Source organism: Zootoca vivipara, chromosome 15 (assembly GCF_965207765.1).
Source record: "Zootoca vivipara chromosome 15, rZooViv2.hap1.1, whole genome shotgun sequence".
NCBI lineage: Eukaryota > Metazoa > Chordata > Lepidosauria > Squamata > Lacertidae > Zootoca > Zootoca vivipara.
This window is the reverse complement of record NC_142598.1, coordinates 10,366,027-10,383,449: the sequence shown is the minus strand read 5'-3', so window position 1 is coordinate 10,383,449 and position 17,423 is coordinate 10,366,027. Positions and strand designations below refer to the sequence as shown.

General features: G+C 47.7%; 1 protein-coding gene across 3 annotated transcripts in view; it reads right to left on the bottom strand.

The window, feature by feature from the left end:
• The window catches only part of DOCK6 (dedicator of cytokinesis 6), a 104,403-nt gene that overhangs the window by 37,172 nt on the left and 49,808 nt on the right, over positions 1-17,423 (bottom strand). Inside the window, exons 22-30 of one of the 3 annotated variants that reach the window (XM_060268862.2) lie at positions 14,085-14,260; positions 11,986-12,090; positions 8,723-8,812; positions 6,766-6,861; positions 5,495-5,635; positions 3,866-3,979; positions 2,722-2,892; positions 1,501-1,640; positions 1,241-1,410 (exon numbers count right to left, since the gene is read on the bottom strand). In XM_060268862.2, the coding sequence (XP_060124845.2) occupies positions 1,241-1,410; positions 1,501-1,640; positions 2,722-2,892; positions 3,866-3,979; positions 5,495-5,635; positions 6,766-6,861; positions 8,723-8,812; positions 11,986-12,090; positions 14,085-14,260 (1,203 nt within the window). The remainder of the gene's footprint in view (positions 1-1,240; positions 1,411-1,500; positions 1,641-2,721; positions 2,893-3,865; positions 3,980-5,494; positions 5,636-6,765; positions 6,862-8,722; positions 8,813-11,985; positions 12,091-14,084; positions 14,261-17,423) is intronic. The other 2 variants (XM_060268859.2, XM_060268860.2) reach the window with 2 other exon arrangements.

Sequence of the window (17,423 nt, the reverse complement as noted above, 5' to 3'; positions counted from 1 at the left end):
TTTGTATCCTGTTAATCAGAGAACAGTTACTTCGTTGACTTTGATATTAGACAGAATGAATGCAGCAAGTTGCTCAGAATTTATAATTCCAGAGCTAGACAGAAAGCTAATATGCTTTCATAAGCTACAAGCAGGAATCAAATGGCATCAGCTGTAAGTGGAAATCTCTCTGATTGAATTTTCAGATATAAAGAGATCTCCCCATTTGCACCTCTCACCAAGTGTGTGATTATTATTATTATTTTTGGATAAACCTTAGATAAGGAGACAGAACGAACAGTTTTAATGACGGATGTGATAAGACCTAGCCAGAGAGATCCTCAGTGATACTAAAAACAATATAAAAGAAGGGGAGAACCTGGTTTTAATAACAAGGCCAAAGTAATAATAATAATAATAATAATAATAATAATAATAATAATAATAATAATAATAATAATTTATTTATACCCCGCCCATCTGGCCGGGTTCCCTCAGCCACTCTGGGCGGCTTCCAGCAAAACATTAAAATACAGAAATCAAACATTAAAAGCTTTCCTAAACAGGGCTGCCTTGAGATGCCCTCTAAAGGTCTGGAAATTGTTGTTCTCTTTGACCTCTGGTGGGAGGGTATTCCACAGGGTGGGTGCCACTACCGAGAAGGCCCTCTGCCTGGTTCCCTGTAACTTGGCTTCTCGTAGCGAGGGAACCGCCAGAACATAGCTGCCAAGTTTTCCCTTTTCTCACGAGGAAGCCTATTCAGCATAAGGGAAAATCCCTTTAAAAAAGGGATAACTTGGCAGCTATGCGCCAGAAGACCCTCGGCGCTGGACCTCAGTGTCCGGGCAGAACGATGGGGGTGGAGACGCTCCTTCAGGTATGTACTGACCCAATGCAGAATAGCAAAGCATTTGTTAAGAAGTCAGCTTGGTATGGCTTCACAGAATGACCACCATATCAAACCTCAGCTAGCGAACTCTTATGCTGGACAGCTAGATTCTCCTCCCTCGCCTGGGAGAGCAGCAGCTACAGTCAGTGAGTTTGACACAACTGGGATCGATGCCATGGCCACCCAAGCCCTCTGGTTAACTGGTTCTGTTCCAAGTATGTGGAACAAAACTGAAGACAGCAGGCTTGCCGGCAGCAAGGAAGGCTGGGGAGAGGCTGTCGTTTTTGAAAACCGGCTAGGAATCTGCACACATTGGTACCTCCATCCATTATCATCCTCCTCCCTGCCCCCAGAAGGGCCTCCTGGCCTCACCTGTGAAGTCGTAGAGCTGGGGCAGGGCATCCATGACGATGCCAATCAGAGGCAAGTACAGCTGAGCCACATGCTCCCGTACTGAAGAGTCCATGTAGCGAGGGTCCGAGTCGTGGCTGCACAGCAGGTTGTGAAGGGTGCTGATTGCCTTCTTGTGCAAGAAGAAGGCTCTAAGGCAAGGGAAGATAAGAGAGCAGCGGTGTCAGAGAGGGCTCTGGCTACAAGGGCATCAGGGAACCATCCCAAAAGACTGCACTTACCCCTCTGCATCGGGCTCCAGGATGAGAGCCAGCTCCATCAGCACGAGCCCTGCCAGGAAGTGCTGCTGCCGAAAGGCCACGGACAGCTCAAACATGCTGGCCACTCGTTGGTCCTGTGTCTGGCTGGAGAAGGCTGAGCCCTGGGAAAGGGGAAAGCCCGTGAGAAATCAAGCAGAGCCGACCCCAGCCAGCATGTCGTGAACTTTCCTTTCCTTATCATTGCATAGAAAAGAACAGCCTCCAAGCTTCACATCTCAGTTGCCATGCTTTATCGGTAGCCTTTTGAATGAGCCGGTCTCTCTCAAATGCTGCTTTCATGAACTACTTCTTTAAAAAATGGGGGGGGGCAAGGAAAAGAAAGGAAAGGTTCCACAAGTGTTAACTACAAAATGTGATATATAGCTCTGCAGAAGCAAGGGAAGCAGGGAGAGTAAAGGGGCAGGGAATTAATCCTCTGCAGTGTTTCATGATTTCCTAGGGGTGAAAATGCTGCCCCTTTCAGCTATGGCGGGCAGGGAGAGAGTCAGCTCACATCCCCTGCCCTGTCACCTCTTGGTGCTCACTGACTGTCCTATCCATTGCAATGCTCCCAATTTCTTTTCTGTCCCTCCAATACTGCCATTTGCCTCTTTCATTCTGGCTGGGTTTCCCCAGCCACTCTGGGCGGCTTCCAACCGAATATTAAAAACAGTACAGCATCAAACATTAAAAACTTCCCTAAACAGGGCCGCCTTCAGTTGTCTTCTAAAAGTAAACTAGTTGCTTATCGCCTTGACATCTGCTGGGAGGGCGTTCCACAGGGCGGGTGCCGCTACCGAGAAGGCCCTCTGCCTGGTTCCCTGTAACCTCACTTTCTGTCTCCTTCAATTCTTTCCTGGAAGCCAACTTCTTTGGCAAACCTCCTTTGAGCCAGCAGTCATGACCTCAACACACACCCCTACCCCAATTCCCAAGAGCTGCCACTTGCTTAAGGCAGCTCTAAAAGGGATCGGACTATTTCACAGAGAGAAGAGAGGGGCATTTGTTAGCTGTTGAGGATAGCAGAGGCTGGGGGCAACAGGTCAGCTGCTGCCTTCGTGCCCAGATGGTGAGCTTGCGGAGGCACCTGGCTCAGGGTTGTTCAAAGGCAGGCTGGTGGGACCAGATGGAGTCATGCTCTGACTCTGATCCACCAAGAGCATCCTCTTCTCACATTCCCTTCCCTTACGCTGGGCCGCTTACCTGGGAGGTTGCTGAAGAAACGGAAGGGGAGGGGGAAGCAGGTGGGGAGAGGCCGCTGCAGGGCAGGTTCAGAGTGACGTAGTGCTCGTGGCTGCAGATGATACGGATGAAGTCCATCCTCAGAGCAATGAGGGCATTGGGGTTCTGGGTGGTCAGCAGTCTGTTGTTGATCTGGAGAGGAAGGAAGGAAGGTGGCTGTTGTGCGCTTGGTAAAGGTAAAAAAAAAAAGGGTAAAGGACGCCTGGACGGTTACGTCCAGTCAAAGGCGACTATGGGGTCGCGTTGTTCCTCTCGCTTTCAGGCTGAGGGAGTGGGCGTTTGTCCACAGACAGCTTTCCGGGTCATGTGGCCTTCATGACCAAGCCGCTTCTGGTGCAACAGGACACTGTGACAGAAGCCTGAGCGCACAGAAATGCTGTTTACCTTCCCGCTGCAGCGGTACCTATTTATGTACTTGCACTAGCATGCTTTCGAACTGCTAGGTTGGCAGGAGCTGGGACAGAGCAACGGGAGCTCACTCCATCACGGGGATTCGAATCCCCAACCTTCTGATCAGCATACACAAGAGGCTCAGTGGTTTAGACCAGAGCGCCACCCGCCCTGATTACAACTGACTGAGGGTTCAAGCTTTATCCAACTACTTATGTATTTATTTGCATTCATATCCCACCTTTCCTCCAAAGAGCTCAAGGTGGCATACATGCTCTTCTTCTTCCCCATTTTATCTTCACAACAACCCTGCAAAGTAGACCTGTGACTGGCCCAAGGCCACCCTATGATCTTCATGGCTGAGCAGGGATTTGAACCCTGGTCTCTCAGGTCCTAGTCCAGGCATCCCCAAACTGCGGGCCTCCAGATGTTTTGGCCTACAATTCCCATGATCCCTAGCTAACAGGACCAGTAGTCAGGGATGATGGGAATTGTAGTCCAAAACATCTGGAGGGCCGAGGTTGGGGATGCCTGTCTTAGTCCAACACTCCAACCCCTACACCACACTGGATCTGAGTTCTGCATGTACAGAAGGTTTTCCGCAGCCACCTATCTAAATAAAACTCTTGCTCCCTCTCTCCTAGCTATTGTGCCCTCTTCCAAGAGGTACAATTAGCATCCTGGGGAAAGAGAACCACTGGGTTTCTCTTGTTACCTGTTTGTAGTAAGAACGCAGGAGGTTGAAGACAAAGCCGCGATCCATGAAGGATAGTAGGTCATTGAGGAAAAAGGCCAGGCTGCTGTTGAGACGTTCCACCAGCTCAATATCCTACGGAAGAAGCACAAAAGTATGTGAGGTGGCAATTGAAGGGTCTTCCATGGGGCTCTGGCAACGCTGAATGCAGGGTCAGAGACTGGGGAAGCGGGAGAGGGGATTAAGACCACGTGAGCAAGTGCAAACTGCTAGCACAGAATCGAAATGGGGCAGATATCTCACAGAATTCCCACACACTTCAATGAGGTTCGTATGGAAGGTCTCACCAGATTATACACAAAGCTTTCCATTTTGCTCCAGTTGTGAATTTTAAAGGGAGATCAAGAACAACTAGCCACCTTTGGATTTTTTTGTGGGTGTTATATAATCACATAAACCATTTCTTTTTTAAAACCCACTTTCAAAAATTGTAGTTTGCAGGGTGAGGTTGGGTTGGGGGGTGTTAATATACAGCTTAAGTCACTCAAATGTAATATATATATATATATGTATGAATGCATATGCACATTTATAAAGAAGGTGGATAAGACTTGCTGCATATACCTACCTATATCATTAAGGGCTGCTGTATCCTCACCATTAAGGTTTTAACCTAGCAAGAATACTATATACAGATAGTCTGTTTTTGTTGTTTTTTCAAAATTACATTTTACATGAAAAGTGGGTCACAACAATATATTCTAGGGCATTCAGTGCAGGAAATTTCATATCCATTATGTTTTTCTGTCACTTGAGAGATCCTAGGAGTTATATGAAAATATAAAGCTTGGGTTTTATTTATTTACACCTGTAGTTTATTTACACCTGTACCGGTGGAGTACAGGATCAGGTTTAAGGTGCTGGTTTTGACCTTTAAAGCCCTATGCGGCTTGGGACCCTCGTACCTACGGGACCGCCTCTCCTGGTATGCCCCGCGGAGGACCTTAAGGTCCACAAACAACAATATTCTGGAGATCCCGAGCCATAAGGTGGCTAGATTGGCCTCTACTAGGGCCAGGGCCTTTTCAGTATTGGCCCCAACTTGGTGGAACGCTCTTTCCCAGGAGACCAGGGCCCTGCGGGATTTTTCATCTTTCCACAGGGCCTGCAAGACAGAGCTGTTCCGCCTGGCCTTTGGGTTGGACTTAGTCTGACCCCTGTGTTTTCCTCCCTCATGGCTTGGATTTATGGACTACTTAAAATCAGGCTGCATTTTAAACTTAAATTTTAAATTTTAATACTGTATTTTAATCTGTATTTTAATCAATTGCTTTTTATGTTTTATTGTAATTTTATTGGTGTGAGCCGCCCTGAGCCCGGTTTTGACTGGGGAGGGCGGGGTATAAATAAATTATTATTATCATTATTATTATTAATAGTTTAGGAGGAAGAATATGGGAAAGTAGAGAAATCTGTACCTTGTTGCTCCCAACATGGCACTTTTTAAACAGTTTGTGCTCTAATGCAGGCCCAGGTTCAAAACATGCAAACATGAATTGAGTCGCTTGGCGTGTTTGTGGAGTGACACGGATAGGAAACTCTGAAGGAATGGACGGAGAGGCAGGCAAACAAAGGAAACCTTGCACAAACCTTCTGGCAACGGCTAGCGATTTCGGCACTGACGGTGCACACTAGGGCTGATATGTCATCAACGAAACGGCCAGGGAAGCGCAGCTTGCGAGGCGCCTCCAGCTTGTCACACAAGAACAGGTGGTGTGCCATGCTCTTCACCTAAGAAGAACATCAAGGGAGTTTCATCCTCCTGGATCAGCAGCCACTGCCCAATTATTCCAACCCCTTTGAGAATTCCAGTTTAGACCATAGAATCATAGAGTTGGAAGAGACCACAAGGGCATCCAGTCCAACCCCCTGCCAAGCAGGAAACACCATCAAAGCATTCTTGACATAGGCCTGTCAAGCCTCTGCTTAAAGACCTCCAGAGAAGGAGACTCCACCGCACTCCTTGGCAGCAAATTCCACTGCCGAACAGCTCTTACTGTCAGGAAGTTCTTCCTAATGTTTAGGTGGAATCTTCTTTCTTGAAGTTTGAATCCATTGCTCCGTGTCTGCTTCTCTGGAGCAGCAGAAAACAATCTTTCTCCCTCCTCCATATGACATCCTTTCATATATTTGAACAGGTCAGACCGAGCTGACCTGTACGGCTGACCATGTTTGGGCAAATCCTCTCTTAGAACAGTGCACACCACTTGGGACTATCTGCATGTGAGCAGCTGAAAATCAGCTCTGCTGCTTAAACTACTGTGCCAAAGCTGCCGGCCTGACTGAAGAGAGGTGAAATATCCTTAAAAGAACTAGCAAAATAAGACAGGCAGAAAAGAATTTCACTTTAAATCTAAGACGTCTGCCACTGGGATTATCACAGAGCGACTGAGCCACTCGTACTTCGGTTCCTTTCAGAAACCTTCCTCGACTTCCAAATACAAAATGATGAAATTTGTACCTGCACATCACTTCTTTTCATTGCTTAATACTTTAGGGAAGGTGGTTGTTTTTTTCCCCAAAGGCCGATTGAGGGACAACTCAATTCTCTCATAATTTTCGGTGGTGACACTGTGCAAAGCAGAAATCTGGAAACTGGACAGCAAAGGGACAGCCTACATAAGGCAACACATAAACTAAGCCAGCCACCACATCAGGCATAGGCAAACTCGGCCCTCCAGATGTTTTGGGACTACAACTCCCATCACCCCTAGCTAACAGGACCAGTAGTCAGGGATGATGGGAATTGAAGTCTCAAAACATCTGGAGGGCCGAGTTTGCCTATGCCTGAACCAGATTATGGGTGCTCCTGGCCAGAAGGCCAACGGTTTGTTTAGGGAGATCAGCAGCAAGGGGCATACCATCAACTGGAAGAAGAACCAGGCTTGATGCAAGGCAGCTTCCCGCACGGAGCTGGTGCTCACCACCCACTGCAGGGCCAGTTCTTCGTGAAGCAGCTAAAAGAGATTTACAAGGAAACACTCAGCATGCCCCATTCAGGTCAACCATTGCAGGATTGAGTTCAGAGTCACAGGCTGGTGCTTCTGGAGCTACCAGCTGCTTTCAAACCAGGGAAAGAGAGATGGAGTTAAAATACAATCCTCATCTGTACACCCTACTTCTTAACTCAGAATCTGTTTGATTGCCTGTCCAAAAATAAAATAAAAAATAGTCACAGATCTTCAGAAGCTGCTGTTAGGTCAGAAAAACAATGGCTGACAAAGACTAGGAAATGAGCCAGGTTTGGAAATACAGGCCTAGTCTGAAGCAGCACAGATCCCTAATGAGATTTCTGGGGAATCATTCATTCCCCAGTCGATTTACACAGATAGATGCTTCCTGGTGTAACTGACACCCACCCAACTCATCTCACTTAGATCACTGGCTCATCTGAGTGAGTGGCTCAAGAGTCAGAAGCCTTGCAGCATACATGCTATAAACACAGCCATTTAGCGACTGATTGTGTTGTTCACTCCAGGCTTCCTGCATGCAGAATGGGAATGAGGGAGGCACACACAAAACTGCTCTCGTGTCTAAACAGAGTTATCAGCATCTAACTTTCCCTTGTAATTCTCAAAGCACTATTATCTGGATACAACAGCACAGTCTGGACTCCGGACCAATCTGCCTTCAGAACTCGACAGCCCAGACCCACTTCCTTCCTCTTGATGAGGTTGGGTTTTTGTTTTTGTTTTAAAAAAATCCATATAATGTTAAATATGTTATCAGTGAAATAACAAAAGCTGAAGTAGCCAAGAGTCTCAAGTTGTCCTCCCTCCCACTGAGCTCCAGCCAGGAGCAGCTCCCATCTAGGACTGCCCAAAAGCAAGAAGCAAGTCTACATGTTTATTCCTGGCAGACACATTGAATGTCTCCCATAGACATAACAAAATAAAAAAAATTCCTTCCAATAGCACCTTAGAGACCAACTAAGTTTGTCATTGGTGTGAGCTTTCATGTGCATGCACACTTCTTCAGATACACTGAAACAGAAGTGTATCTGCAGAAGTGTGCATGCACACGAAAGCTCATACCAATGACAAACTTAGTTGGTCTCTAAGGTGCTACTGGAAGGAATTTTTTTAAATTTTGTTTCGACTATGGCAGACCAACACGGCTACCTACCTGTCCCACAGACATGGGAGGAAGGTTCAGGTGAGTTGTGTATTATGAATAGAAGACTCAGAGCAGCAGCTCTGCGAGAAAAAGCCAAAAAGTACCATTGATGGCAAATAACACTGAAGGAGAGAAAGTAGAAATGGAAGTATGAGAGCAAGCGGAATAGCATTTAGAGGAGGGTGGGATTTTTATCATGACTAAATTGGTTTGGTCCCCAAAATCAGCAAGGCCTGAATTTCTTCCAAGGCAGAAACCAACCACAGATACACGATCTCCACCCAAAGGGCTTAGCCAAGGCAAGGTCAGATCGTAGAGCTGCCTGCACTTGTGTTGCCTATTCAGAGCACATAACATTGTTACACATTCACAACAACCAGCACCGCTTGCTTCTGAACCAAATACTTATACTCAGTGCTTTTTTTTCTGGGGGGGGGGAACTCATACCCCTAAACATTTTGTGAATCTAAGTTTGGCCTCACTGAGGGGCAGTATTTCAATATGAGTAGGAAAATGAGAGCAACCCAAACATTTTTAAAGGGAAAAAGCACTGCTTATACGAGATGGATTCGATGCATGTCTACTTGGAAGGAAGTTCCACTTAAATCCATGCAACTTACTCCCAAGGGTGCATAGGATCCTAGTCTTAAGTTTGTCCTCCAGGGCGACATTTCTGGGGTGCTTCCCAGTCTCTCTCTCTACCTTTTTGGTTGTTGATCTCATCGGGGTGGCCGGAGGAAAAGTGGAGCTCTCAAGATAGGAGGAGATACGATTAGGTGCTCGCTCCGCAGCCTGTGAGATGAGCAGAAGCAAAGAGAGAAAAGAAGAGGACACAGTGGTGGTGAAGATGTATTACTCAGGATGGAAGGAGGAGCAGGGAAAAGTGCCCGGCTTCCTTACTGAGAGGAAGGAGCTCAGAATTTGAAAGCAAACCACACTTTGGAAGGAAGCAGGAGTCTACAATGGATTTGCAAGGTCACCAAACTCAGGGCTGCACAAACTAGAACATATAGGCCAAACCAAAGTTTATACGCAACTCAGTTAACAAACAGGACTACGCCCCCCACGCAAGTGGGGAGCATGTTCAAGAAGAGTAATAAACACCAAGTGTAATCAACCTGTTGCCCTGGCAGGATGAGTACTTGTTGCACACAAGAAGAGCAGGAGGGTCCATGAGGTGCTTTTAGGTAAAGACCCAGGTCTGCACTCCTGCCTGCCTCTCTAGTGGTGCACTGCTGTCCAGTTCAGTAGACTGGAAGACAAACGTACAGCAAAGGTATGGAGAGTGCTTGCTTACAGCCATAGGATGTGCTCTCATAATAGCAGTTACAGTAATTTTTTAAGCAAGTGTAACTATCAGCGGTTAGCTGCAGTCCACAAGGCTGCCATTAGATGGCACTGTTGCAGAGTGAAAGACAATTACAGACTACTTTTTAACCCAGGAAAATTGGGGGTCGCCTTATACGCCGGGTTGTATTTCTTATACAGCAAGTATATCCCAAACTCTATATTTTAACTGGAAAAGTTGGGGGTCATCTTATACGCCCAGTCATCTTATTACCCAATTTAGAGAGCTCTGATAAGGAAAATACCTAACCTAATACCTAACCTAAATACTGTACCTAATACTGAGAATACTACATAAAATGGCTTCTTCCCAACAATATTCACTGACTGCCAAGGGTAGGGTAGTATAGAATAAGATAGGATAGGATAGGATAGGATAGGATAGGATAGGATAGGATAGGATAGGATAGGATAGAGGTGTGGGGGGGACGCATCTTTCCCCTGTAACAGGCGTGTCCAGCGTCCAGCGCACATTAACAATTTCACAGAGAAGCATAACACCGGCCATATGTTTGCTGCGCATGGTGGAGGAAGCAGCTGTGCAAGCCAAGAAACTGCCTAATTTCACTGTGCAGAAGGACTTCGGAAAGTGGGCATTATATGGATGCAGGGAGAACCTTGGACACCTTGAACCTCACATATGCTTAGGCTGCAAGTTCAAAAAAGCCAGGAAGCAAATAATCCACACTGCTGTTTCCTTAAAACAAAAGGACACTTAAAAAAAATTATCTATCACATTTTTGCTTCAGGGGACTCCAGGCAGCATACATGGGGTAAACCCCTATTCATTCTCATTCATCATCCTGTGGCGCGTTAGGTTGTGAGGTGGAGACTGGTCCAAGGATACCCTGCAAACTTTATAATTGCCAACAGGGGTTTGTTTAAACTGAAATCCCCTTAGTCCAACTTCCACAATCTCTCCTCCCACCCTCCCTTCCCCACAGTGCTTTGAAGTGTCGGGTTTTATGAAACTGTTATGAAAATAGAATTTGGATAATAATGAAAATCAGTTGGGGGACATCTGGGGAAGTCATTAAAACAATGTTAAGTAGTTTAGGAATTTGAAAAATTGATATGTTGTGTCTTTTATGTTGTATGTCTAGGGATAAATAGTTGGGAGGGTACCCACCTGCACCTCTCCCTACCATATTAGAGCCTCTTGGTGGCGGGGGGGGGGTTTCGGGGGGGGGGAGGGGAGGGATGGGTACAAACCCAATTACAAAATGGACCACCTTCGGCTGCCCACTTTTCGTGGGACTCCCTCGTGGCAGGAGGGGGCCTGTGGAGGGGGGGGGGTTAGAAGAAGGTGGATAATATGTTCGGTATGTATGTTTGTTTGTGTTTTTTCTTTAGTATGTAAAATTAATAATAATTTCTTATTAAAAAAAAATGAAGTGTGGCCCCTGGCAAGCAGCAGTTCCTGCGTCAACAGTTTAGTCGCTGCTTTGGCCCGAATTAGACCTGCAAACCAAGCCAGGTGCTCCTCTGCATGCGTGATCCACCTGCCGTCTTGCCCTGCCCCTTCTGCCTTCCAGGCAGGGTTACCAAATGTGAAGTGCAAAGGATCCTGCCAACTGTGATCCATCATGGAAGGGAAACCGAAGCCTGAAGAAAAAGCATGTGGCGTTTCTAAAACAATCCACAAAGGAGATTTCGCTACAGCCCTGCCGGGGAAGAAGCAGAGGAGGTGAGGTGCTGCCCACTCTCCTAACTGCACCCTGGGTGTCAGACAGCATTATGTCTGCGTTGCTTTCCAATGCTCTTCCCAAACTGCTTTCAGCGAGCACAAAAGGGTGAGCTGCGTGAGGAAAATAAATAAAACCTTGCACAGACCTTTGCAAACAAACCTCTCCCCTGACATTACCAAACCTCAGATGACAGAAGGCTACCAATATCAAAACTATACTTCCTGTGTCAGGTACATTGACGCTGGGACTATGCCTCTAAAACCAAATGCTGCCTTAGGCTCTTTTGGGAGGAAGGGTGGAATGTAAACAGAATAAGTAACCATTAATATTAATAACGATCAGCGCTTTGGGGTAGAAAATGAGGTGCCAGTATCCCTATCTGGATCAAAGTGTCGTGGGTGCCAGCACAAAATGGCTGCCATGGGGAACAAGAGAGAGAGAGAGGGGGCTGGAGGTGAGTTCTGTCACAAAAAGGCACAAATAATAATACAGTCAAACCTCAGTTGTCGAACACAATCCATTCCGGAAGCCCGTTCGGCTTCCAAAATGTTCGACAACCAAGGCGCAGCTTCCGATTGGCTGCAAGAGCTTCCTGCACTCAAGCGGAAGCCACGTTAGATGTTCAACTTCCGAAAAAATGTTCGAAAACCGGAGCATTTACTTCCGGGTTTTCGGCGTTTGGGAGCCGAAACGTTCCAAAACAGAGGCGTTCGGGAGCCGAGGTTTGACTGTAACGCCATTCTTCTGGAGTGGCAAAGGAGAAGCGGATGACATTTCAAAGGTCAGTCCAAGAAGGCAGCTTTCATGGGAAAACATTACTCTTTACCCCAGCGCAGGCATTAATGGCAGGCACACTCTGGCGAGCAAGTCGAGGAGAGGAGCAAGGGGTAGGAGCACCAGGGGGAGTTGGGGGGGGTAAGGCAAAGGCACCTGCTTCAGATCCATGCTGGAGTTCGGATGATTCCTACGAAGCACAGACTTTGGGCCTCCGGGGGCATATGCTGAGTTGACCCAGGAGTGAGAGCGGTCAATCCCCTAGGGAGCGTGCAAGAGAAGAGCAGGAAAGGAAAAACAATCACAACCAAGAAACCAAGGGTAAAGAACCACAACCATCACTGCTGCGATCACAGAGGAGGAGGAGGAGGAGCCTTAGCTAAACCAGGGCCTGCAATTTCCATGCAAGTGACCAAAAGGAACACACACAAAGCATCATAATGCAATAGAAGCCCAGGTTTTCCGTTGCCACAAAGTCCATTGACTTGGGGAGCTGTGTGCCATATGTTTTATGGTCACAGAATGGGGCACCAGTTTGTAGGGAAGACAGGGAAGCAGGGCAAATAATAGGGGAGGGCATGGCATGAATCACCTGTAAGGGTCTATACCCGTGGTTCCCAACATGGGGCACACACCCCACCGGGGGGGGGGGCAATTTGATTTTAAGGGGGGCAATTTGAAAATGAGTTATTGACAGTGATTTTTTTGCATTTCTTATGGTTCTAGGGGCCTCATATACAGTATATAAAAATGTGACATACACATTTTTAAAATTAAAATAAAATTATATGTCACGGGGGGGATCAGGATTTTAGAGATGCTTAGGTGGGGCATGGCCAAAAAAAGGTTGAGAACCACTGATCTATACTGTCTTCTACTCTGCTTTCCTCCAATTATGAACAGCAGGCATGCGTGTGGAGGGGGTGATTCTGATCAGAACGACAGCAGAAGCAAAGGGCTGAAGACCGCCACTCACCCAGCCACCTCATGCCATGGTCCCGATCTGGTTTGACCTCACCCCTGCACTGGCTGTATTTTAGTGTTTTGTTGGAAGCCGCCCAGAGTGGCTGGGGGAACCCGGCCAGATGGGCAGGGTATAAATAATAAATTATTATTATTATTATATTATTACTTTCCTTTGTAAAAAATCTTGCATACCAGGGCTAACCAAGTAACAAAACACCACACATAATCTGTCCCTTGAAGAACGGCAGTGATCACCCTCCAATGTTTCAAAACAGCGAAAGTATTATTTCCGGCCATTGTTTTTCAAAACAAAGAATTAGGATTAGTGGCAGGGTGGTACAAGTTGGTGCTGGGCCCGGGAGGGTGGCACTTGGGCACTCGTGGCAAAGCTCACTGCTGCAATGACTACTGGCGTCCTATTTATGTGACTATTAAAATGCCAGATGTATACAGATAGTTTATGACCAGTGGGAAACGTCTGGCTCACAGAGATAATTATGCCCATCCAAGCCTCTCCACTTGGCCCACGAGGCTGTTTCAGTCAAGATGCCCTCACCTGCCCTACATCTCATGTCGCCTCCACCTGAAGTCATAAACGACTTCTGGCCTGAGGCGGACAAAGATGGGGTTTGCAAGCACCCACAAAGTCCTACACCTGCAAACCACCTTTAATTACCTGCATGGGGGGAAAAAGGGGCCCCGGCATCATGGTGCCATCCAGTGACTGGCACATAAGCTGCCCCACCCCCCTATCAAACCTGGTCCATGGAGGGTGGGGGGGAGATAAGGCTCTGATCCAAGGGATGGATCCAGCTTCACATCCTTGTGGTATATGATGCTCTCGGACAACTTTGGCCACATGACCTGGAAGCTGTATGCCGGCTCCCTCGGCCAGTAAAGCGAGATGAGCGCCGCAACCCCAGAGCTGTCCACTGGACCTAATGGTCAGGGGTCCCTTTACCTTTTACCCTGGAGAAGCTAGCCTGGCTTCCTCCTTCTCCTTCTGCCGGCAGGTAAAGACCTTCTCATTCCAAGAGGCTTTTGGTAACGGACTGCTTTTAATGAAAGGGCCGGCGCTGTGGTGTTTTTACTGCAATTCTCTGTATGATTTTAAGCGATCTTTTATACCTATAGTTTTAATTCTATCATTTTTGTAATGATTGGGCTTTTTCTTCTTCTGTTGTTTTAGCTGTTCCTATTCTATCTGTAAGCCACCTTGAGCCCTCGTCAGGGGGAAAGGTTAAGTATAAATAAATTAACAACAACAAGAACCTTCACTTGAAGCTTACCTTGCTGCCAACAATCTTCTGAACCTCTTCATCTGGGGAGTTGGGTGTGGTGGTCAGGTCAGGGTTGCTGTTGCTGATGCTTTTGGAGCGAGAGAGATTAAGGCTGATAGGGCGCCCAGTGGCGCGGGACAAGGTGGCGTACTGGATGGAGCCACTGTGGGGTGGCATTCCAGGCTCTGTAAAACACAAACACACACAAACCACTAGGTTAAGTCAAAGGACAGGTGGGCACCATTGGGGTGGGAAGAATCATAGAATCAATCATAGAATCGTAGAGTTGGAAGAGACCACAAGGGCCATCCAGTCCCACCCCCTGCCGAGCAGGAAACACCATCAAAGCATTCTTGGCATATGCCTGTCAAGCCTCTGCTTAAAGACCTCCAGAGAAGGAGACTCCACCACACTCCTTGGTAGCAAATTCCACTGCCGAACAGCTCTTACTGTCAGAAAGTTCTTCCTAATGTTTAGGTGGAATCTTCTTTCTTGGAGTTTGAATCCATTGCTCCGTGTCCGCTTCTCTGGAGCAGCAGAAAACAACATTTCTCCCTCCTCTATATGACATCCTTTTATATATTTGAACATGGCTATCATATCACCCCTTAACCTTCTCTTCTCCAGGCTAAACATACCCAGCTCCCTAAGCCGTTCCTCATAAGGCATCGTTTCCAGGCCTTTGACCATTTTCGTTGCCCTCTTCTGGACACGTTCCAGCTTGTCAATATCCTTCTTGAACTGTGGTGCCCAGAACTGCAAGAATGCACACTGCTACTGAGAGACAACACCTCCGGGAGTCGCAAAGAGGCCATCACTTCCCATAGCCATGAGAAGACAACACACTGCCACTGTATCCCAATTTAAAAGGTAAAGGGGCCCCTGACCATCAGGTCCAGTCGTGTCCGACTCTGGGGTTGCGGTGCTCATCTCGCTCTATAGGCCGAGGGAGCCGGCGTTTGTCCGCAGACAGCTTCCGGGTCATGTGGCCAGCATGACAAAGCTCTGCTTCTGGCAAACCAGAGCAGCACACGGAAACACCGTTTACCTTCCCACCAGAGTGGTCCCTATTTATCTACTTGCACTTTGATGTGCTTTCAAACTGCTAGGTGGGCAGGAGCTGGGACCGAGCAACGGGAGCTCACCCCGTTGCAGGGATTCGAACCGCCGACCTTCTGATCAGCAAGCCCTAGACTCTGTGGTTTAACCCACAGCGCCACCTCGGTCCCTCCGTATCCCAATTTACCCTCCATTATATTATCATTGGATGCCTCCTCCCTGCACCAGAATGGAGCATCTCAAGTGAAGAGTCCTTCTGCTCAGCCAGAGGGCATGATCTGGCTGGGACACACTTCTGCGCTCCAGAATTGCTGCCCCCTTAGGATCTGGGATACCTTCTTTTCAATCCTCCTTATTTTTCCTCCATGTTCTGGCGGCATGGCCATGTTTCATTGTTGGGTTTTATTAGTTGGTGCATCTTCCTAAGATGCAGTACTTTCTGTCCTCCACCCCCTAATATCCCTACGGAAGTTTAAGGCTCTACAAGCCCTGCCTTTCCTGGTGGGTAGAGTCATTTGCCCATAGATAGATATCCTCCTCTCTCCAGCAGAGCAGAAGAAACCTTCACGGTAAGTCAATACTCTGTCTTTCGGCAAGCCCTAATAGTCTTTCCCACCCTTTGGGGGGGGGGTTACATCATCATCATCCAAATATCTGAGTCGCTTTCCTCAAAAATGAGGAAGATCCTGCCTCTCTGCTTACCAGAGACCACTGAAGAGCAAGCAGCTGTGTTTAGGCCACTCCTTTTTCTGTAGGGCCAAGGGTCTGGTTTCCCATCCCCACTGCCTTGTTCCTGGCACAGAGCTGTCATTGAACGTCAAAGGCAGAATGTGGAAGAGGCACTGCTAGGATGAAAATGTGCAGCGAGTGTCTACACTGAGAAGAAACTCCAGGGGCCGGGTGAAGGAAGCTCAGAACATTGGTGGCTGCCCAGCTCCCTTGCTGTTGGGTACCAGATCTAATCTGCGCTTTTAACTGCCAGGCATGGTGCAAAGAGAGGGGGGGGGGACAGAAATCCCCAACCCTTGCAGCTAGAAAAGGTAGAGGGTGAGGAAGTCTTAATATTTTTCTAACTTTTATCCCCCCAATAGACTTTTGATAGTACTGCATTCCATGGAGGACAAACACCAAATGATCCCCCCTCCCCTGACCCCCTGGGAGCCTGGGTTGTCCAGTACAGTACTGGGTGGAAGGAGCCATCCCATAACTGGATGCTGTCTCCCAATGATGAAAGAATTGAGATTAAGGAGGATGTGTTCACCACCCGTCACAGTGTGTTGGCTGAACAGGAGGGGCTGCTAGCTGGGAAGAGGAACGTCTGTGAGGTCTTCCCCACCATCTCCTGCAAACCGCAACAAATAATCTCCCCATACGCATCTCATTAGGAGTATTACTATGATGTCATTTCACTATCAGAACTTCTTGATGGTGGCTGGGGATGGAAGGGGAGTGAGTGGTCCTCTTTTTCCAAGTGGGGGTGCTCTAAAAACCTCCTCCATCATATACATGCATTCACTACCCCCAATAAAGCTCATTCCTCTCTCACACCCCCTGCAAAGAAAACAAAGAGAATGAAGACCTCGCGATACTGTCAATATTGGCTGAGAGCGCAGGGGGAGAGAGTACCATATTTCACTGCATAATGGTCACATTTTTAATGCAATTTTTTCTTTTCAAAAACAGTATGCCTTATCAATAAATGCCGAAGAGGACCAGATGTAATCTATAACGCTAGCCCCTCTAGATCATAGGAAAGTAGCAAGTATTATGTGGTGGCGACCATTATGCAGTGAAATGCAGTAAACGCATAGCTTAGCTTAGGTCTCTGTTCTGCAAGCCCCATACAGAGAAGCAGGAGGCCAGCTGCACAGGCCCCGTCTCAAGCATGCACCCCTCTGCCGCTCAGGCAGTTACTGGGCACTGGGCCCATCCACAGGCCCCAGCCGCCCATCTCCTGGCAGGACCTTGCTGCTGTCGCATTTCTCCTCCATCACTGGCTCTCAAGCCAGGCCTCCTCAGTTGCCACCGCCTTTGCTCTCCGTGCAATACGGCCTCATACTCAGGGGGCTGAGGGCTGACTCGGCCAACAGGCAAGTGCCGCAGGCAAGCCTGTTCCAGAGGGTGGGAAACAGCTGTGCCAAGAGCCACTCCATTTACAAAAGCAAAAAAAATGCTGTTATGCAGAACAAAACACTTCAGAGCAAAACAAAACGTCCGACTGACACCCCTGCGACTATTATGCGGGGAATGCTCTGGAGCCTGATTTTAGGGTCTGAAAAAGGGGGGTGC